The sequence below is a fragment of the Mastomys coucha genome, unplaced genomic scaffold, assembly GCF_008632895.1.
Source record: "Mastomys coucha isolate ucsf_1 unplaced genomic scaffold, UCSF_Mcou_1 pScaffold5, whole genome shotgun sequence".
In the NCBI taxonomy this organism is placed as follows: Eukaryota; Metazoa; Chordata; class Mammalia; order Rodentia; family Muridae; genus Mastomys; species Mastomys coucha.
Window position 1 is genome coordinate 28,152,514 of NW_022196911.1, and position 23,023 is coordinate 28,175,536.

Consider the following 23,023-nt stretch of genomic DNA (forward strand, 5'->3'; position numbering starts at 1 on the left):
CTGAAAAAATATTTTAGTGCTAGCAAAGGAGGCAGATGTGATGGGAAATGGAGCCATGGGGAAATGCTGTTTGACACAAAACCTCTGCATCATGGTGGTCTTCCCAGTGGTTCTTAAAGTGTGGTTTGGGAAAACCCACTGCCTGGCCACAGAGTCTCCTCCACATTTTTGAGGCTAAGTTTCTTAGTATGAGGGGATGACACTTATACTTCAGTGTACTCACCAAGAGTAATAGTGACAGAAAGGTGTCCCACTAACAGGACACTTACTTATGCCAGATACTTTGTTTATAGCATACCTTCTCATTCCATAGTCTAGACACCCTGAAAAGTAGGTCAAGTCCACATTGAAAACCTAAGAAATATGGGTTGACAAGGTAAACGGTTACCCTGGATCACAGTGAATGGCACAGCCCATAATCAACCATATGTATACTCTCACGGACACATTATTAATAGAGTGGTATAGTCCATAGCCATCCACATTCTAATGAACAGTTACTGAGTGGTAAAGCCCATGACCAGTCACATACGCTCTGGCTCTTCATACAAGACCTTTGCAGTATGGATTAATGGCACCATCTCTGAACAGAGCTCTACTCTGTTTTAGGAGTGTGCTGTGTTCTGTCAGGGCAGACATAAATGTGGAAGTGATCCATATCTGTGAGGCACACAGATGAGCTTGTCCATAATGACTGCTGTGAAAGTGTCACGGTGATTGTCACCCCATAGTCTACCATGAACTGTGAGATTATTTACACAGATAATTATAATAATTTCACAAGGTCTGTATCGTGCCATATCGTATTGTATCATGTATCACAAAGGGACACTGAGACTAAAAGAAGTTTTAGAATGTGCTACATAAAAGAGGTGAGCTTTTGGCTGAGTTCTGTTTAGCCCTGGGCTTACAGTTAGTTGTTTGCTATTTCCAAAGTAGAAAGTTCAGGAAGTGGAGGAGAAAGGCATGTTTTATTCCTTAGACTTGTCTTCCTCTGTGGATGTGGATAGTCAGCACCTTGACTGTTCAGATGAGATCCCTTGGCCTGGCTTTAGTTCTGTTAGGGAAAAGGTAGCATTGAAAGGTTCTTAACACTGCCCAAAGATAAAGGAACACCAGAGTGTCCAGGTCTCCCTAGCCTGTGCACAGCTCCTAGTCTGTTCGTTCTCTTACACTCCACAGACCAGCTCTTCCGGACCCCACTCTTGTTTCCCTCTGCTCTCCATGACAGCTTGCTGATGCCTCAAGTACAGCATTCTCAGCTTGGGCTATCGTGAGCATAGAGGAAGAGGTTCCTCTCCCAACTTTGCCTTCCACATCGAGCCACCAAGAAATTGGCTTAAGGAAAAATAGACAACCTGGTTTTGTGTGGCTAGCTTCTGCTCTCAGAAAAATGGGGAAGTGAGAATTAGAGTCTGTGGAGAATAGTTCACATTCCTCACTTTCTGAAAAGGTTCCTCTCTCTTGGGTGTTCTTGCCACACAGAGGGTTTGCAGGCCTCTAAATTGAAAAGAAACTCCTGGCAAAAAGGCGTGTCCTGCCAAGAGGCAGCCACTCTCCCTCGCTATCTAGAGTCCTCGTCAGTACTATTTGCAGGACTCACTGTCCACTCACCACAGGGACTTGGGTAAATGACTCCCCAGGCTCTGCTCACCTCCAACTCCCAGATGCCTCTGCAGATGGAAGGGTGTTGCTCTAGTAAGCAAACTAATGTCCTGATCTAGGATTTTTCTTTTCTGCTATTCCAGAGTAGTGACTCTGTCTATTTACCGGGTAAGTGGCTTTGAAGCACTCCCCTTGGAGCTGGCCATGGGGAAAATGACGGTGTGTTGTATCACACCTTTTAATAAACCACATTTCATTCAGGAAAAGTGGAAAGCTTTTTTTGTGGTTTGCAAACTTGATATTAACATTGTCCCAACTAGAAAATGCTGAAACTTGCCCACCCACTCAGTTATGTTTAGGCTTCTAAAAATAATGTTATTTCTCCATACTCAGACATCTGTTTTCACTCTATTGCCAATTTAAATGTCGCTGTATACTCTGTATATCATGGCTACTTTCCCAGTGTTTTGAGATTTTGCACAGGGTAAGGCAATTTTACAAGTTTCTACCATGTGAAATCCTCCTCTACAGTAGCTGTACCACCTTGCGGTTCATGGTATGGCAGGTATTAGAGAGGGCACCTGTGTGGGACTGGTCTTGCTGCTGCCTCACTGGGGTAATATAATAGCTGAGTTCCATGTGAAGGCTGAACACCCTGATGGTCCTTCCATGAAGTGCAGGCTACCAGCAATAACTAGCAGCTAGGCCAACCCGATTCTTAGAATTCGGAGAGAACCCTCCCTTTTTAATTACAGTCCACTGGTTTTTGTCAGTTTTCCTAGTAGGTGGTGATGAGCACATGTTTCATCTTACTGTGGTCCCTTTGATAGTTGGGGGAGCAGGTCTACTGACTTGCTTCACAGAGGTGGAGGCTGATGCTTTGCCGCACCACTGGCCAAGGCTGCCTGCCAGGCCTGAGGGCTACTTCTGTGAAAACCTGGTTTAGAAGGACTGGAGTGAGGGTTGAGGTTGTCAGACATGGTGGTGGTGTTCTTGGTAGGCGTAGTCATCAGCAAGTGCTGCCTGTGTGTGGGTGGCCTGGAGAACTAAGACAGGCAGTCTCAGGAGTGCCCTTGGTGGCTGCATGGCTGTCCTGACACTTCCTGTTGGTTCCAGTGAGCTATTCTTACCTTGGATTCAAGAACCTAAAGATTTTAAAACTTTCCTAAAGTAGGGGCTTCCCAGCGTGACTCATCAAGAGTCTTCTGAAGTTTTCCTTAAAATATCAAAATACCTTTGAAAGCTAGGAACCTTGTGAACATGGAGAAGCTCAGCCATACCCTGGTTTCCTGCTGAGTGGAAGGCAAGTAGGCTGTCTGGTGACACTCATGTGAAGAAGCCCTGTCCTCTCACAGCTGCCTGGGGCTCAGGTGTAAACGGGACAGCTGCCCAGGTGGTTCAAGAACTGATTTGGTCGCCACAGGAGATGGAGACCATCTTGTGCCATCTTGGCTCCTCTTCCTCATCCGTCCTCAGTGTGTTAAGTGCAGTTAAAGATTATGGCCAGCTCACCCATTCTAGAAAATACCTTGACGAGTAGTAGGAAGTGTATAAGAAAACCTCTCAGTTCTTCTATTTGAATGAAAGCATTTTTTCCCCTTTTAACTACCATTTGATGTAAATGTGCTTTCTCTGTTCTTCTACACAGAGTAAAGCCTACTTTACTGAGTCACACCACTGTAGAGCCCAAAGATACTATGCAATTTAAAAACAACGCCTGCTGTAGAGCAAGGCATGCTATGTATTTAAAGCTTTGTGTTCAGATGGACACACATTTGTCTATCAACTCTGCTTCCTAAAGGATGGCACCTGAATATGGGTGACGACGAGGCTAGGAATAGACTCCTTTCTAGTGTATCTGAACGTGAGTGATGACGAGGCTGGGAATAGAGATTCCTTTCTAGTATATGTGAACATGGATGACAATGAGGCTAGGAATAGACTCCTTTCTAATATATCTGGCTTCCTAAGTCAGCATTTCCCTGGAGTGTTTAGCTTGCTAAGATGGCCCAATCATTATCCAAAAATACACTATTTCTCTAGATGTTTCTAAACAATGGGTTTGTTTAAATAAGTTTTTATGCTCTGGATCCCTTTAAAAAGTTGCCATAGAGACTAATTGATACCTATTATGAGAGAGGTTGTACAGTGGGATGAGTTAGTTTTCCTGGTTTTGACATTTACCAGCCACAAGAGATACTGCCTGGCCTAAGAAGTTCTGGTAGTAGCAGGTGCACAGAAGAACTTGTCTATACTGCTGTTGTCTCTAAGGGTTGGACATATGCCATCTTGCTTGTTCAGTGCTGGCTCTCTGAGGACCCAGATGTTCCCAGGGCCTATGCTGAGCACAGAGGTCACAAATGACAGACACTTGCCCTTTAAATATACATGTATTGATAGAGGTATTAATAGCTCCAACTCTCTGTTTCTTTCTCTATAAAAATGTGAGCAGTGGCTCTTGCTCAGCGATAGGTGATGAGCTGGCTAGAAATACAGCTGGTCCTTTATATAACTGGTTCCACAGACTCGGCTACCACAGTGGAAAAGAATTAGAAACATTACATTTGTATTGAACATGGACAAGATTATTTTTTTCCTCTCCTTTGGTTGTGATTCCCTAAATACTTTAGCATCACAACTATTTATGTAACATTTATATTGAGCCAGGCATGGTAGCACACACCTTTAATCCCAGCACTCAGGTGGCAGAGGCATGTGCATCTCTTGAGTTTGAGGCCAGCCTGGTCTACAGAGTGAGTTCCGGGACAGCCAAGGCTATACAGAGGAACTCTGTTTCAAAACAAACAACAAAGAAAAACCACAAAAATTGCCCAATGTTTGTATCATATTTACTATTAAAGCTCATCTAGAAATGACTTTATGTATGAAGATGTGCATAGGTATATGAAAATATTATACCATTTAATTAAATGAGGCAAGAAGATTGAGAGGTTAAAGCCAGCCTAGGCTACGTAGTGAGGAGTACCTTAAAAAAAAAAAAGTCACAAAACAAAGTAATTATGCTTTTTTACATAATTATGTTAGTTTACAAAATCTACACCATAGACTTTGGTATCTGTGCTGGATTGTAGAACACTTCCCTCTGAGTGCCCAGAGATGACAGTATATAAAGCATAGAGGACAGTGTTAGTGAGCGTTCAGAGAATGTTAGCATTTTAGAGAGTTCAGAAGAATGCAGTCTTCAGAGCAGAGGACTCTTGGCTTACTGCATGCCAGGAGGACCAGTGATTGGGTCTCTATTGTGAGAAGAGGCTAGGTTTGCCTTTTTCAGACAGTAGGCACTTGAGCTTTAGCCACTCACAGATGCACTTTCAACTTGGACTCAAAAGTTGAGTGTTATCATCTGTTTCTGTTGTCTACTGGTTTCAAAGGCTAAGAATCCTGACCAGCTAGTCTTAGTAGGGGCTTATGGGTTTTAAACTTGCATAGTCCCTCCTAGCTACTCCCTGAGGGTGGGTCTTCTGGTGGACACACTTCTTCATTGAACTGGGCCAAGGTCTCAGGCCAGAGTGACTTTGGGGCCTTTCAGGTCCTGTAGCCAGAGTTTATTTCATTTGTTTGGTACAGTGCCCTGGATTGTTACTATATGTTTGTGTTCTGTATTCTCTGCCTAAGAGCTAAGACTATCCTTTGTACTGGTGAATATATTCCTAGCTGATCAGAACTGGGTATAACTCCTAGCTAGTCCCCTTTGCAGCCTTAGGCAGGTTAAACTGTTCCCTTATTTATAAAAGGAGAACAATGAGAAACACTACCAAGATAATTGGCTTAATCTTTAACCTAGCAGATTTAGTTCAGGGTCTAGATGTCTCCCAGTGTACCATGAGATTACATCCAATAAATTCATAGTAAGTGAAAATAGTGTAGGTTGAAATGTGTATAACATACTTAACCTGCTGAGTGACCTGTTTCAGAAACACACTGTAGATTCCAGGTGTGTTTCTCTTGTGCTCTAGTGGCAGATCATGGCTTGCTACTGTCATGCAGCATCCAATTGGCTAGCCAGGGAAAGGATCAAAATTCAAAATACAGTTTCTGTTGGATATGTATTATTGTTTTTGCATTTTAAGGCCAAGATTAAAAAAAAGTTAAGCCTAACCATTAAAGGGGGGAGGGGGGAGAGAATGTATGCTCACGCAGATCTTGAACTTGATATCTTGTGCCTCAGTTTCTAGGGATTCCAAGTATTTGCCCTCACAATTGGCTTTATGCCTCCTTGGAATACAGTATACATCCTGTTGATTTTTCACATACTTCTTGATACTTGGAATATACTAACAGCTCATTAAACAACACATGATAGAGAATTGGACACCCCCTGCCGCTGCCCCCCTCACTCCTGCCTCTGCTGGGAGTAAAGGCATGCACCACCACCAGGCGAGGTTCTTCTTCCTCCCTTCCTCCCTTCCTTCCTTCCTTCTTTCTTTAAATTCTTAATTACAGTGATTTCAGTCTGGCAGGAACTTAAAACTGACAGTGCAGTTCTCTATGGAGTTGGTGTGCACCAGCACAGTCTTTGTCTTTTCAGTGATCAGGCAACTCTTCAGTTAGTGTTTAGTAATAGGGCAGTCTTTTGCCAGGTATTTTAATTGGCATTAGGAAGTGAGTTATTTGTATTTGTATTTTGGGGGGCAAGTGATGTTCTTTGAACATATTGAATCTCATCTAGGCAGTTTCAAATCTTAACCCAGATCTCACTGGAAATCCTATAACACTTGCCAGGTAGGCAGGGAGGGTTTAAGAAGAGACATTGTTGCCTAGGGTTTTATTGGGAAAAGAGCAAAATTGGGGGTCTCTGGTGTTCTGCTTCTGGAAGCAACACCAGAGTGTTAAAACCTAAGGGAACAGTTGGCTCACAAAACCCCACCTCTTGCCTCCTTTCTCCAGACCATAGAATCCAACTGGCGGTGTGGACGACACAACTTGCAGAGGATCCAGTGCCGCTCTGAAAATAGTAAGGGTGTCTACTGTTTGCAATATGACGACGACAAAATTATCAGTGGCCTCCGGGACAACTCTATCAAGGCGAGTTACTGATCTGTGTGTTATTTTAGAGTGATGCTTAGGGGTAAGGTGCTGGTGTGTGGCAGTCTCTGCTTCTGCTGATAGTTTTTTATCTGTTCTCAGCATCAGCAGCCCTCATGATTCAGAAGAAACCAGAACCATCACTCCCACCCCTTTCTCATCTCACTTGTCTCTGAACACATTCATATTTAGTCCTTTCTGTTTATGATATTCCTCAGATTCACTTGTCCTGTTCCTTAGGCCATCCTCACACCCAGGAATTCAGTGGTCTTCCCACTACTGAGTATGCGTGTGTGTGTGTGTGTGTGTGTGTGTGTGTGTGTGCGCGTGTGCGTGTGTGTGCGTGTGTGTGTAATCTAGCATTTCCTATCAATGTATTCATATAATATGTAACAGACTTTTGAACTGACTTCTTATACTCAGATAAACAGATAAACAGATGCATTTAACCTCTCACTCTCCTGCTTTGCTTAGTAATAGTTCATTGCTTTTTGTTGTAAAGTAGCATTTCATGTTACTGGGTACATGATCATGTGCTAGTCCATTTAGTTCTCAGGATGTGCATGCTGCTTGTGGCTTCTCAGGATTGTGAGTGAAGCCTCTAGCAATACATGTGTGCAAGGTTTTGTCAGAATGTAAGTTCATTTCAGTTGCGTGAGTGAAAACCTGGAAGCTGGGTTGCTGCCTTGTATGGTAAAATGACCTTGGGTTTGGGGATGATGTTGTAGATGTAATACCAGACTATGGTCTATGAAAGAAGAATTGATGAGGTAAGCTTCATTAGTGGGACAGCTTTCTGCTGTGAGAGAAAATACAGGCTTCAGACTGACAGGATATACATGTAAAAGACACATCTGATGAGGGAGTCCTAGCTAAAGTATGTAGAAACTATAAAAAACTTAACAATAAGGAAATAAAACACATTTAGAAAAACAGACAGAGATTATAATAGATACAGCTCTAAAGGGTGTGTCTAACCAGCAAAGAATTTACAAAGATGGCCATGTTGTCAGCCTTCAAGGAAAGGCACGCATCAGTGAGAATCATGGCATTCCATTAGTGTGGCAACTCCAGCTCTGGGAAGTGAGGGATCCAGCAGAGCCTGCATCCGATGCTTGTGGGAATGTAAAGTGCTCCAGCTACTTTGGAAGGCAGTTTGTCAGTTTCTTAGTAAACACTCTTATCATATGATCCAGTGCTTATATTACTTAGTATTTGCTCAGATCCACCCCAAAACCTGCACACATTTGCAGCACCTTTATCCCTAGTCAGGCCTTGAGAATAAGCAGGTATCTTGCAGTGAGGCATGGATAAGCTGCTGTGTGTCCACGTAGTGGGATAACTTTTCAGCATTCCAAAGAATTTGCTTAACAAGACATAGAAAGACATGGAGAGCTGTAAGTGACTGTTACTAAGTTAAAGGACAAAGTGGAGAAGGCTGTCCAGTGGAGGATTCGGTGTGTGCTGTTCTGGAAGAAGAACTCTGAAGAACAGTAAGGAAGGGAAGGAAGAGCTCAGGCTGTGAAAGGGGCTGCTTTCCTTTCCAGAGACTAGGACCATGTGCCTCCACGTAACCGGTGTCTGTTTCAATTCTTAAGTGCTTAGTTTAGCATTTTCTTACTAAGAACACTTCGTTTTTGTTTGGGATTTCAAGGGAACAAACACTCTATATTTGTAAAGTTTTGAAGCTATAAGGGAGGCTTATGCGTTTTTTAAATGGTTGTCATAGAGGCTGTCACATTATTTACTAGCGAGTAAGACAACTCTTCCAGGATTATATTAAAAACTCCCTTTCTCAAGCTGCTGATTGAACAAAGCACAGTAACCAAGGGCTACTTACACCGCAAGGAAAGCTGTGTGTCTATTCTGCACGCTAGTAGGTATTGCCCCGTTCCTTCTCTTGTCATTTCCTACCTGTTTGAGACTCAGCTTGTTTCTTATACCCTGTGTGTTTCTTCGATGATTCAGAGTGCAGGATGTATGGGAATCTTTGTATGAGTGTGTGCACTAAATTGCTGCTGTGCTTGATCTTCTCTCAATAGATCTGGGATAAAAGCAGCCTGGAATGTTTGAAAGTGCTAACGGGACACACGGGCTCTGTACTCTGCCTCCAGTATGATGAGCGAGTCATTGTGACTGGTTCTTCAGACTCCACAGTGAGGTGAGTGCTCTTGCTTCGTTCTGTGATCTCAAAGACAAAGTCCTGAGGAGATGGGGGTGCATACCCTCTTCAGATATTTGCACGCACGTACATATCTACATGCATGCACACATATGGTCCTAGACATATTTTTAATTTACTATATCTCCAGGTTCTTTTTGATGGAGTTGTACTAAGCAGATAGAGCAGAAGGCTAAGATTCAGGCTGTTCCTCTTCATGTTTTATGGAGATGGAAGTATGCTCTCCTATCCAATCACACTGCCTTTTGTTAACTTCCCTCTTGTTCTTAAGAGCCTGCCAACAGAGCAGAGGGAAAAGTCTTCTGTTGAAGTGTGAAGGGTGTGGCAACTGAGAGAATCAGGCTGTCTGCAGACCCTGGGAAAGTGAGCTCTGAGAGCCAGAGAGGATACATTTTGATTACACATATCTGCTTGAGTTTTCAGGCATTGTCTTCATGTGTTGGTACCTTAGAAAACTAAGAAGTTAAATAATTTCCTGGGAGTCATATTACCAGTGCACTTTGAGACCTGAGTTTAGGTAACTCATGACTGTATTTATAGGCATTGCAATGGTGGACGCTTCAGTTTTTAGTTGTCAACCCAGGGACAGAGTGGAGAAGGCATTGCAGAAGAGAGCCTTGACTGGTAGTTGGGTATCAAAGATAAAAGGGAACATCACTGAGATATGCTCCTGTACTCCTGGAGAAGCACACCTCCCCATGCCTGATAGGCTTGCAAGCAGGGTAACAGAGTCAACAGAGAAAGGGCATCAGAATGCGAGGTCTGGCAGACTGTGGGGGACTACAGGGAATGAGGAACAGAAAGGAGCACATCTTCTCAGGTGACTCAGGTGCTTAGAAATGGTTGCTCATTCACAGGCTCACCGAGGAGATAGGATGGTTGCTCATTCTACCCCTGGGTTCTATGATGTCCCCTTTTGGTTACTTCTCTTGTGTCACACTGTCAGGCTCTATTTAACTCTGCCCACAGCACAGGTGCGACCATGCCCTGGCTTGGCCTGTGGGCTGCTGCTTCTGCCTCAGGGTTATCTTCTGGTCTGTGACAGTATCATGTTGAGGCTTTTTTCTAGAGATGCTACCTTTGTGCACCCCATGTCTCAGGTGTCAGACAGAAAGTGCTTTGATAAAATGCCACAGCTTAGTTTGCAGATGTAAGCAGCAGATTCCTCAGCATGCCAAAGGCCAGGGGGAACTTTAAGCTTAAGAGCACCTTGGGCTCCCCAACTGTCAGAGTCCTGTCATTATAGACTCACTCAGGAGGGTTGTCTTTGTCACTGGACAAACCTGAAGACATCTCTGAGTTAATTACTTAGAGTGTGAGATAAACCCGTGCATAGCCAGATTGAACTTTCCTTAAAAGCGTCGTAGATTTGTCAGCATTAAGGATGCTGCTGCCAGGGTTCTGCGGGCAGCACACACCTGCTACAGCAAGTGACATGAGCCCACATGTCACCTTTCCCTGGCTTTCACTGTCACAGCTTTCTGTTCTCTTCCAGAGTCTGGGATGTGAACACTGGTGAAGTTCTCAACACACTCATCCATCACAATGAAGCCGTTCTGCACTTACGCTTCAGCAATGGACTGATGGTGACTTGTTCCAAGGACCGTTCCATTGCTGTGTGGGACATGGCTTCTGCCACCGATATCACTTTACGCCGTGTTCTGGTTGGCCACCGTGCGGCTGTCAATGTAGTAGACTTTGATGATAAGTACATCGTGTCTGCTTCTGGAGACAGGACCATTAAAGTGCGTGTATCTGCCATCTTCAACCTGACCATTGTCATTCCTGTACAGCAGAGAAATGGCTGAGGTGGCTTACACCCAGGTGGCGGGGTCTATTGTTTATGCATGCACACGAGACCTTCCCATTCCTCATGCTTCTGGAGCCACAGGCAAGGCGTCCCAATAGAGAACAGTTGCCAATTTCATGAGATGCTGTGACTAAGTACCTGAGTGTGCTGTGTTAAGGAGCTATACCCCAACCATCTCATACCACCAGCCCACACACTTTTCTAGGGCAGGTGCCTCTGTTTCACAAACATGGCTCAAACTAGTCATGTGGAGCCTAGATTTGGTTTATTGACTTCTGAGGGCTTGCTGTTAGATGCTGGAGAAAGAAGGATGAACAAGACATGTCCCTGCCTTCAAGAAGTTTATTTAGGCAGATGGAAGGCAAACATGTGATCAGCAATTGTAGACTAAGATAACCCACAAGGTGTAAGAAGTTCAGCTCTGATTCCTATATCTGTGTTAACTTATTTTGTTTGTATGTGCACACGCACGTACACATTCTACCCTCTGTCTCTGAATGTGCCTGTTCTAGGCATTTCATGTAAACGGAATCATGTGCTATGTGGCTCTTTCTGTCTGGCTTTCTCATGCAATACAGGGTTTAGCACAGATCAATGCTTTGTTGCCTCTGGTAGCCAAATCCATTTTACTCTGATTGGATCACACTTTGTTGTCCACTTTGTGCTGATGGACTGTTGCTGGTTTTCCTTTTCTGGAAGTCATGAATGATGTTGCTGTAAGCATTTGCCCATGCATTTTTGGACATTCATTTAGTTCTTCTCTTAATTGACTAACAGTGCAGGAAACTGCAAATGGCTTTCCAGGTTGCTGTCCCATGTTGTGGTCCTGCCAGCATGAGGTTTTGTGCTGGCTTTAAGGATTTTAATGGTTAGCACTGGACAGCTCTGTTCCCTGATAACTTATAAATCACGGGCTGTAACACAGGAAACCGTAGGGTCTGGAAGCTGAACAGTTGGATGTTGTGTGCATTCACTTAGCCACATGCCAACATTCAGCAAAAGAACAGCCCTGGCAGTCAGGAGCACTGGGCCTGACTAGAGTCACCTCTGGGGAGATTGCTCCTCGTGACACTTGTCCTCACTGTCTTGCCTTGAGCTGTAGCTGTCTCTGGCTACAGGAGAATCTGATGGGTTGCTTTACTCTGTAGTGGCTAGTGCTGCTTGGTGCTTGTCGGTCACTGTACCTGCTCTGGATGAATGTATATCAAGCCCACTTAAAACCTAGATAGTTTCATTTTTCTGGATGAGTTGTAATTTTTTTTAATTGGATATTTTGTTTACATTTTAAATGTTATCCTCTTTCCCGGTTTCCCCCCTGCAAACCCCCTATCCCATCCCCCCCTTACCCTGCTTCTATGAGGGACCTCCCCCACTCATCCACTCCCACCTCCCTGCCCTCGCATTCCTCTACATTTAGTGGTTAAGAGAACTTGCTGCTCTTGCAGAAAACCCAGGTTCAATTTCCACCACCTACACTGGCTCACAACCATCTATAACCCTAGTTCTAGTTCTAGCAGAGCTGATGCCCTCTTCTGGCTTCCAAGGATAGTAAGCACAAATGTGTTGCACAGATACACACTGCAGATAAAACCATCCATACATATCACATGGATGGATGGATGGGTGGGTGGGTGGGTGGGTGAAAACATTTTTATAATCTATGGAGATGAGCCCTTAGATAAATGATTTCTCTTTCATTCTTTCACTTTCTCATTGTCAGTCATCCTTTGGGAGGGCAAAAACTCTTAATTTTGATGACAGCCCATTTATCAATTTATTTTTTGTGTTGTATGTACTTTTGTTGTAATACCTGAGAAACAACTGCATAACACTAGAGGTGTACAAAACAGATCCTTTGTTCTTCCTTGAGGGTTGTGTAATTTCAGCTCTTCTATTTAGATCTTTGATCTCCTTGAATTAAATTTTCATTTATGGTGTGGGGTTGGGGGTCCAGCTCCATTTGCTGGAATGGGCATGGAAATGCCTACTCATTGTGCTGAGCCACAAATGCTGTTGCTGTCGCTCTCGCTCTAGGACTCTGGCCACACTGTGTGTTTTACCATGTAGTAAGTGTGACAGGGAGCATCTGCATCTTACAGATGGACTCACAAGAGGAGTGAGTTTAAATCCGGTGTGGAATATTAGGAGTCATATGGCAAAATAAATGGTGCTACTCAAGAAACTGGTAAGAAGTAGAAGGTGTGGACAGTGAGGATTTTGTTTGTCAGGTGGATTAAGTGTGACGTGAGCTAGCACACAGACTCTTTCCTCCACAGAAAGAAAGGCCTGAGCCTTTATGAAGACCTTGAACTTTAGACTTCTTGACTTGCCTAAATTTTACTCGAGCTCTATCACCTATGGCCAGGAAGATTCACACTGGCCAACTTCTGTTCAGCCTATCATTAACTGAGAAGAGAGTTTACGGCTGTACATTTGGGGTGATCCTTATGTGCCCTGCCTCCCTTCTGTAGCTACACTGTCTCTTGAATGCTAGGATTGTGGGGTACATGTCCCTGCTAGCTCTCTCTGAAGGTGTTGTCCTAACTGCACTGCTGCCTTCCTGCAGGTATGGAGCACGAGCACCTGTGAGTTTGTTCGAACTCTGAATGGGCACAAGCGAGGTATTGCCTGTCTGCAGTACCGGGACCGGCTTGTTGTTAGTGGATCATCAGATAATACCATCCGGTGTGTAGAAATTAGTTTATTTTTGCAAAAAAATTGTAGAAAATAAAACAAAACAAAAAAGTCTCTCACTCCAGAATCAGAACACATAGGAGTTTACACCCTGTGAATCATGCAAAGGAGAAGGCTTGATATGGCCAGTGGCTTTGTATTTCTAAGACACTTGAGTCCAAGGCCCACTCCTTAGGAACCAAATAATCCTGGTACCTAGTGCACACGAGTCATTACTGAGCTTCATCAAGATTGGAAGACCTCTGGGGCTGGAGTTACTGGCCGTGTGTGATCTCCCTCCCTTTCCTTGCTGTTTTTTTCATTTCCTGCCTCAAGTCCACATCTCCAGAAAAACGTTCCCGAGACTGTTGGGCTTTGTGGATTTATCAGCTGAGACACCAGGAGAATTCCCAGGGACTAATTGTAATTGAAATGTCTTTGTTGATGATTTGATATAAATAGAAAATGACTTTTAAAGGTTTCAAATTGTATAAAACAAAATATAACAGAAAGTGAGGTTTCTGCCTAATTTATTGTAAAAGCATAAGTGTTAGATTTAGTGGTTTGTATGAGCTATGAGATGGGAGTATGGGATCCAAGGAGAGTAGAAAGACTTACCTGCACAGAACAGGGGCACAGAACTTGAGGACAGCATGAGTCCTGTGCAGGAATTTGTTTCATAGAAGACTGCTTCTTGTTCAAGGTTATGGGATATTGAATGTGGTGCCTGTTTAAGAGTTCTTGAGGGGCACGAAGAATTGGTCCGGTGCATCCGTTTTGATAACAAGAGGATCGTCAGTGGCGCCTATGATGGGTATGTGTTTCATCTGCACAGGCATGGCTGCAGCCTTGTCAAGAACAGAGTTGCTGTGTATCAAACAGCAGTGTGAATGCAGAACTCTATGAGAAAGATCCGCCATACCTGTAGGTCAGGTGAGGATGCTCATATCCAGGAAGATAAAGTAACGCTTGCCTCAATCGTGTTGTAGCCAGGCACTTGAAGTCTCGCTTGTGTTGTGAACAGAAATATAAACAGCAGGACCTGCAGGATTAGTGAAGGTGCTTGCTGCACAAGCCTGGTGACCTGAGTTTAGTCCTGGTGAAGGAGAGGGCATTCACTCCAGACGAATTGTCCTCAGACCTGCACACACACACATGCACACGCACACACAGACACACACAGACACGCACATGCACAGATTATATAGGGAATTCCACTCTTTGCCTTAATTATAAATAAACCAGGAAACACTCCTTTCCCCCATGAACTCAGTAATAAAATTTCTCTTTTCTCCTTTTGTTCTCAATGACATGGAAGCTATAAGACCCAGTCCTGCCTTATATGTGCTTGGTTAGCGGGGCATTCATTAGTGAGCTTCATTTGGAGGAAGGCATCCTGAGAATCTCATACTTCCCCCAAATATTGAATTTTGTAACATAGATACTAAGTTAGAAAGTGAATTTGTGTAGCCGCGAGTCCTTCTGCCTGTTCATCTCCTTAGCAGTAATATCCCTTTAAGGTTTCAGGAATTCTGGGAGGGTTTAGGTTCTTTTTCTAAAATCATATACTCAAAGTCTAAGTTCACCAGCATGCTGCCTTTTGGGTTTGGTTGCAGACCTTTCAAATGCACTGTTTTGTCATGGCTATGTTCACAGTGTAGGAAATGGTAACTCTTTTATTAAATCCAGTCTCATTTTTCCTTGTAGGAAGATTAAAGTCTGGGACTTGCAGGCTGCTCTTGATCCTCGGGCCCCAGCAAGCACATTGTGCCTGCGCACCTTGGTGGTATGTGATTTGTGGGGTGGGGAGGGTGCCCAGGAAAGCTTGTGTCTCTTACCATGCTTTCAGAGATTTATAGGTAATTTTGGCCAGCTAGAACATAGTACATTTACACCACTGCAAGGTTTTCTACAGGTGAGCAGGCCCCTCGTGATTGTGCTGCATTTCCCCTGTAGCCTTGGGGGTGTCTTATGTTTTATAACTGCACAGTGGTGGATTGTTACGATCGAATTTCCCCCTCAGTCTCCATTATATGGACTCCTTTGGCACACAGAAACACTTTAATTTTAAAATTTTATTTTAAACTATATTAATAACTATATTGTTAAAGAGAATAGTCTGATACTTTGGTCTAGAATATACATTATAGAAAAACTGTCAGTTTTCATTTCTTTGAAAATGAAATATTAAAATCTGGTTTTTTAGACCAAGTATGTTAGTTTAGACCTTTAATATCAGCTCTTGGGACAGAGGCAGGGGGATTAGGAGTCTAAGGTCATCCTTGGCCACATTGTGAATTTGAGGTCATAAGACCTTGGCTACGTATACTTTTAACAAGTTTTGAAGTTTTCAACACTATACATTTTACTGTGGTCACTGTAATGCGCGGTGGATGATTGGCTGGTAGTTCTGCAGTCTGGATGAAACTTTGGGCCTTCTGAGGAGCATTGGATTTAGCCCACCCCCTTCTTTCCAGCCTTCCCCACTTTGTACTCTCCTTTCTGCTTCATTTCTGTGGGCTTCCTCCAGTCTGTGGGGTCAGTGCCTATCTGTGTCTGCTTATTCCACTTACTCTGATGACCTTCAGGTGATTCATCTTCCATGTCAGTGTAATGGCAGGATGTCTTGCTTGCTTTAAGACCAAATAAATACTTTATTTTGATATGTGAATGTTTTTAAATATTACCAAAGCTGTTAGTTTCTAATATTGTGGCTGCTTCTGTTGTATTTTTTCCCCCTTGAGAAGATATCTGAAAATAGTGATAGGTTTCCCTTGAAAAATTTCAGCAATTTTGTTTCTTTTTAGAAAATTATCTTTAGGGCCATGCTAGTGACACATACCTTTTATCCCAGCACCTGAGAGGCAGAAGCAGAGGCAGGTAGATCTTTTGAGTTTGAGGCCAACTGGTTGGCAGAGTGAGTTCTAGGACAGTCAGGAGTACACAGATAATCCCTGTCAATAAATAAATAAATAAATAAATGCATAAATAAATAAATAAATATTTTTAGCTTTATGTATATGAACAATTTGCCTACTTGTGTATGTGCTCACCTTGTGTGAGCCTGTTGGATCTGCTGGAACTAGAGTTATGTATGGTTGTGAGCCGCCATGTGGGAATTGAGCTTGGGTCCTTCTTTGACAAGTACTACTGAGCATGCTCTCCAGACCCATTTGCATTTCCTACCTTCCTGCATTGACTACAGCAGACAGTACTTTATGGGCCACTCTTAATTTCACCATGAATTTTGATGATCCTGTGATTTAACATAAATGTTCATGGTCATCTTTTAAAAAAATTTTTATAGGGGACTGGAGAGTTGGCTCAGCAGTTTGGAGCACTGACTGCTCTTCTAGAGGTCCTGAGTTCAATTCACAGCAACATCATGGTAGCTCGCAACCATCTGTAATGGGATCCAGTGCCCTCTTCTGGTGTGTCTGAAGATAGCTACAATGTGTTCATATACATAAAATAAATAAATCTTAAGAAAAATTTATAGCAACTTTGCCCTTCTGAATCTAGTTTTACAGTATATCCTGAGTAGATATTAACTCTGATGGCCTCTTTTTATCCTCACATTACTAGGCCATGATGTAGGACATAATGTTTAATTTAAAAAAGAAAAACCTAGAAGATATTTGTTCTCAGAGAAAGGATGCAATTTAGTGTCTGGGAGGCCATGCAGGAGGCTCTGAGAAGTGCTGACTTTCCAGCTCTGGCGGTGGGGGCTGTAAAGCCGTCCTTACTGTGTGTAACCAAGCTGGTCTTCCATAGGAACACTCTGGACGCGTGTTTCGGCTGCAGTTTGATGAGTTCCAGATCATCAGCAGCTCCCACGATGACACTATTTTGATTTGGGATTTCTTAAATGTGCCTCCCAGTGCCCAGAATGAGACACGCTCTCCCTCCAGAACCTACACCTATATCTCCAGATAGCAGCCTGCACTTTGGCCCAATCTGGTGAGTGTGCTCAAAGCCCAGCCTTGCCTGGGCTCTTCAAGACCTTGCTTCTGGGCTTTACCTTCCTTCTGGGAATTAGGAGACTGGGTTCCTTAGTGATGTGAGTGAAGGCCTCTAGCAGACTAACAGGTAAGGTCTCGCTAGGCTCCTGACAGAACCTGTGCATCGTGGGCTCTCATGTCATCATTGACAGGTAGTGATGGCTGTGGTTGCTGTTTTAAAAAACTGCTTACCTAAATGAGTTCCTACATGGTCATAGCCATTTAACACCAGAGTAGTTTTTCAGGTTTGATTTTGGATTGCAGATTTTACCTGGTCTTTCAGTTCTGTGGTTGACAGACAAACAGATTGACACATGCAAGCAAGCACACACACAGGACAGTCCAGATTCTTCTTCCCATCACCATAATCCACTCTGCTTTGCCATCTCTACAAGGAGTGATCACTTAGTTATGGTGTGCATTCTTCATGGTGAGGGATGGCAGGGGCTTCAGAAAGCAAACCCTTGCTCTAGTTACAGAGTCGTCACACTGTTGGTGACAGAATGCTTTGCTCACCAAGATTCTCAGTTTAGAAGGAGAGAAGCCCATTTGCCCAATCCCAGATATGTATGACTACTGGGAACAATAGTCCCACCTTGCAGAGGAGGGTGTTGGATTCTGAGCACACACCTCTGTGTGCTCTTCATGAATGCACTTATTTCTGTGACTATTTAAAGATTTGTGGTTAAATTCTCATATTAAACAGCATTATTTAATTCTTTGTAGCTCTTATTATGTACTTTCTAGTTTACTAAAGACTGAAAGAATAAGCTAGGTGGCACTGGCACACACCTTTAATCTGTTTCAGATATTTTTTAGTCTAGATTCTGAGTCCCATGAGTGACTCTCAAGAAGTTTATCTTGCTCGGGCTTAACACAATGTAGCCAAGCATCGAATTTGACCCACTGTATGCTTTGTTTTTCTGCCAATGCAGGCCAAAAATAGCTCTTATACTTTAAACACTTGAAAAATATAAAAAAAATATTAAAATTAAAATATTAAAAAAAATATTAAAATTTTGTGATATTTAAATTCCAACCTCCCTAAAATCAGTTTGGTTGGAGCTTAGCTGTACTCATTTGTTCATATGTTCCATGCCTCAGTGGCAGAATTGAGTAGTTGGGACTCACACAGCCTATATTATAACATGTCAACCAATTCCTGTGTGGCCCTTTAAGAGTCAGATTTGCATTGGGAATGGTAGCTCTGTGCTACCGCAAACATCTGGGTTTAACTAGTAGTGACAGGTGAGGGCTCCCTTTAGAACAGACTGTGGACCCCAAAGGACTGCAGGACAAGGTGGGCTGGTGACATCTGCTGTGTGTGGGGAAGGCCATCAGAAAGTTTACTGCTCATGGTCTTCCATTGTTCACACCATCTCTTGTCTACTCAGTCATCTCCCTCACTACTTTCTCTTGGAAGAATTTGTGTAAGTCCGTTGACAAACCCACCTGGCAGTACTCATTGAGTCCTGTCTTCAGAGCACTCGACTCTAGAGGTTTCCCAAGGCAGAAGACACAGAGCTCCTCACTAGGCATAGTCAGAAAAGCCTAACGGCAGTGGGATGGAGGAGCTCTGACACCCACCCCACACCTGTCTTCCCCTTTGAACCTGCCCTCTGCATCCCTTCCATTCCTGTCTAGTTAAATAATGTCATTCTCCTTTCTTTTTCTTCAGGGTTTCCTGGTCTTGAACTACTGGCTACAAGGCTATCACATGCCTAAGGGAGTTCGTTCACAGCTGAGTTTTGGGGCTGGACTTGGTTCCAGATGCTGGGTAGACACAGAGCAGCCCCACCCCTCAAGCCCCGACATTTCTCACTGCGCCCCAGCTCTACTTGGAGAAGGACACCTTAGCTCACCACTGCAAGTAGAGCAGCAGCTCATGCCCCTCCCTTCAGTGAAGACCCCAGTGCTTCCGATGCACATGTTCCCATGAAGGACACGCAGCAAGGACCGGCAGGAGAAGCCCTGCTTCTAATTTACGTCGTTGCTTTGCGCCTTGGTTTGGTACTAAAAGCAGCCTTGCGTTCCTGGTGAAGTGCTGGGTGCCAAACGACTACACAGCGTCTTCAGGGCTTTCCTCTCCAGCAGCAGCTTCTCAGTCACAGTCGCTCTGACGTGCATAGGAATGTGTCGGACAGTGGCAGGTCTGGAGTGTCTTAGTGTTTGGATTACACTTTCTTTCTGTTTGTTCCTTTTAATTTAAAGAATAAGCGGGTTGTATTGCCTCTGCGCAGGTAGTATAGCTCCTTTCTTTTATTAACTGTTCTGTCCCCTCATCTTCTGATATTTGGTAGAATAACACCTTTATCCGAGTGCTTGCCTCCTAATTTAAAATACTGTATCCGCATGTAGATATAATGTACATAACAATTCAAGCTCCAGGTTGCTGGCCAGTCCCCTGCACCTCAGACACTACTGTGGAGAATGTCACACCTGACTCCAGGGTTGCTGTGCTGGCCTAGAACCTTTCTTCAGTATTCACTTGGGTTTTAGTTGTCACTGTCTTTGTGTGTGCTGTGTGTGTTTTCAAGCAGAACTTTGAGAAGTTTCCCATGTTGCTTTGTTGTGTGGCACCCACAGTGGGCAGGTATCCATCCTCACAGTGTCCACACCGCTGTTCTTTTTCCTCATGAGTACCCCGAGAGTTAGTGCTCACCTCCTCTGAGTGATCATTGGCTTCTCTGTCCAACATCCTATCACATGGCAGTGACCCTGAGATGGAGATGGCAGCCCCGTGAACGGGGCTCCTGGCTCTGGGCTCCCTGCACTCTGATAGGGTGTTGGGGGCTGCTGACTTAGAGCCTGTGGAGCAGGTCAGCTGTTCAGAGCCCACATTAGGGACAAGGCACTCCTGCGTGTGTGGCACACAGCCTCAGTCCCTGTCCGCTCTGCTGTCATCAAGGTGCGAGTGTCACCCAGGTGACATTATTTCCCTCTTTCAAGATTAGGTTTTGATTTCTCCTTGCCATTGTTTCCAAAGATCAAGGAATGTTAGTACGGTTTTAAAGGACCAACCAGCCCCTCCCTGTGAATGAAGCCTCTTCCCATGGAAAGAAGCACACTCTAGCAGAGAGTCGCCTCTGGGCTCCGCTTGGCTGGCCTGTCATTGGGAATGCAGCGGGGGCAGTGCAGAGTGGATGTGTTTTAGTTTTTTAATTTTTTAGTTTAGTTTGTTTGTTTCTTTCCCCAATAAACCATTCTCACATGCTTCCATGTTGGTTTCTGAGAGGTAGGGGCTCAAATGTATAGAAAGTAGGCCCTGGTCCATAAGGGGGTGTGAACACACCACCTCACAGCTTATCACCCATTTGACAGGAACGGCCAGGAGGGGGAGGGGAGGAGGTGAGTTCTGCACAGTTGGACATTTCTGTTGTTTTTGCATGTTTAATATAGAAGTTCCTGCCGATCCTTGGGAGATCATGGCCTTCAGATATGCACACGACCTTTGAATTGTGCCTACTAATTATAGCAGGGACTTGGGTACCAAGGAGTTCCACTTTCTGGGGTTACAGTGGTAACTCCCAGCCGTACTCTGGACTTTATTCTGCTAACCGTAGTTGAGCAACTGTAAATTACTGCTATACTAATGTGTTAAAGCACTGGGGTAGTCTAATTCTAACTGGTAATTAATTATGTTTGCCAATTATCTGTTTGAAATAAATATGTGTCTGAACAGCTATTGAAACTGTTAAACTGTACAGATATTATCATGACGGCTTTGTACTGTGGAATGTGCTTAATAAAAACAAAGTTTGACCTTTGTCCAATAAATTGCTAAGTAATGTCAATAAATCAAGATGAGTATTATGCAGTACACCTGACCTGGCTTCATGGCGATTGTTACTTCAGCTACTAATTCAAGCCAATACTCTAAATAAAGTGTTGCAGTGCTCTGCTGTTCTGTCACATTTTTCAGGAAGCAGTTTTGTCTTACCAGGAATTAAGTGACATACCATTAAAGGTGGATTTTCCAATTCATCTATAAGATGAAACTGAAGGCAGTATTTCTGGCGGTGGAATTCTTCACTTTCGGTTTTCAAGAGCAGAGAGAGGGCTCCCCTCTTGGAGCTGTCCCAAGCAATCTGTGTCAGGTGACCATGATATCTTCATGAGTTCTGCAAGATAGGAAAGCAGTCCCCAATACTTGCAGGAGAGAGGATCCTTCCTCTTGAAATGGTGAGTGGAGCTGCAGGTCTCATTAAGATATGTAACAAGAAATTTGGATAAGAAAATCAGTTTATAACACTCAAAGAGTGGAGTGCAGCTTCCCTGCTTCCACCTCCTCTGTGTCTGCTGGGCACCAGTCTGCACCAGTCTGCATTAACCCTGCAGAGCTGGGCTGTGCCACACCCCTTTCCTGGTGATTATTCCATGCCATTGTTTAATGGCTCAGTATATGGTTTGGCAGTTCGGGTGAGAGTGGAGATTGGCTTGTTTCTTGTGTATCCATTCTTTACAGGTCTCTTCCCAAACCCGGACTGTTAAGTACACTAAGGTGTGTGTGTGTGTGTGTGTGTGTGTGTGTGTGTGTGTGTGTTTGGGCTAGTCCTTAGGAATAGTAAGAGATGTACTGTTAGTAATGTGGCCTTGAGGGAACCTCAAAAAATGCTTACATAAGATCAGGCTGTTGGCAAGCCAGTAGGGCATTTCCTTAATTAGTGACTGATGGAGGCAGAGGTGGGGCAGGTCCCAACTTGCTTTTTGGTTGTGGTGTTTCATTGCAGCAATAGAATCCCTCAGATATATCCTGACCTCTCCTCCCAAAGCTGGCAAAGACTCCTTCTCTCTTGGTTTTTCGAGACAGGGTTTCTCTGTGTAGCCCTGGCTGTCCTGGAACTCACTTTGTAGACCAGGCTGGCCTCGAACTCAGAAATCCACCTGCCTCTGCCTCCCAAGTGCTGGGATTAAAGGCGTGCGCCACCACTGCCTGGCCAAAGACTCCTTCTCTTTCCTCGTTCCCTTCTTCCTTCTTGAATGCTGCAGATCACTTCCTGCAGGGGATGTGAGGGTCCTGTAGAAGTCACTGTCGGTCACATCAGAGACAAACTGCCCTGCCATTTCAAACTGCTTGTTTTGTAATTAATAGAGATCCCAATGGGACATTTTGGCTTATGATCCTCTTGCCTGGCACTCCTGGTGGGGGGTCTTTGCTCCCTATCTGACTTTATTCCAGAAAGCACATGCCAAGCTAAGATGACTTTGAGAATGGAGAGCCACTGATACCCAAGCTGACTTCAAGGTAACCTGGAAATCCAGATTATGGGCTCCTCCCCAACTTCTAGAAGTTGGCACTTAGTCATTAAGATATATTTTTGTTTTCCCTATGAGTGTTTTGTCTGTGTCTTAAGATAAAGCACTATGACTGAAGGCAGCTTGAGGAAAGGACGTATTTGGCTTACACTCTCAGGTCACACTCCATCACTGAAGGAAGTCAGGCACTGAAGCAGAAGCCAGGCACGACTGCTGCTTACTGATTTGTTCCTCCCAGCTCCTTCCATCTGTTTTCTAATACCAGGTGCATCTGCCTAGCGTGGTCCCTCCAACATCAATCTTTAGTCAAGAAGATGCCTCCACAGGCTTGCCTATAGCCACATCTTAGGGAGGCATCTTCCCAACTGAGGTTCCCTCCTCTCAGATCACCACAGCCTGTGTCAAGCTGATAAAACTAGCCAGCAGTGCCTGCCTGTGTGTATGCCTGTA

At 44.1% G+C, this 23,023-nt stretch overlaps 1 protein-coding gene across 8 annotated transcripts in view; it reads left to right on the top strand.

Moving 5' to 3' along the window:
• Nucleotides 1-21,226, top strand: part of Fbxw11 (F-box and WD repeat domain containing 11) — a 99,437-nt gene extending 78,211 nt beyond the window's left edge. For 6 of the 8 annotated variants that reach the window (XM_031354422.1, XM_031354424.1, XM_031354427.1 and 3 more), the window contains 8 exons: nt 6,514-6,651; nt 8,694-8,812; nt 10,329-10,578; nt 13,210-13,328; nt 14,020-14,130; nt 15,024-15,102; nt 17,091-17,276; nt 18,996-21,225. In XM_031354422.1, coding sequence (XP_031210282.1) covers nt 6,514-6,651; nt 8,694-8,812; nt 10,329-10,578; nt 13,210-13,328; nt 14,020-14,130; nt 15,024-15,102; nt 17,091-17,252 — 978 coding nt within the window. In that variant the 3' untranslated portion in view covers nt 17,253-17,276; nt 18,996-21,225. Of the gene's footprint in view, nt 1-6,513; nt 6,652-8,693; nt 8,813-10,328; nt 10,579-13,209; nt 13,329-14,019; nt 14,131-15,023; nt 15,103-17,090; nt 17,277-18,995 lie in introns of all 8 variants that reach the window. The other 2 variants (XM_031354421.1, XM_031354423.1) reach the window with 2 other exon arrangements.
• Nucleotides 21,227-23,023: the final 1,797 nt, after the last annotated feature.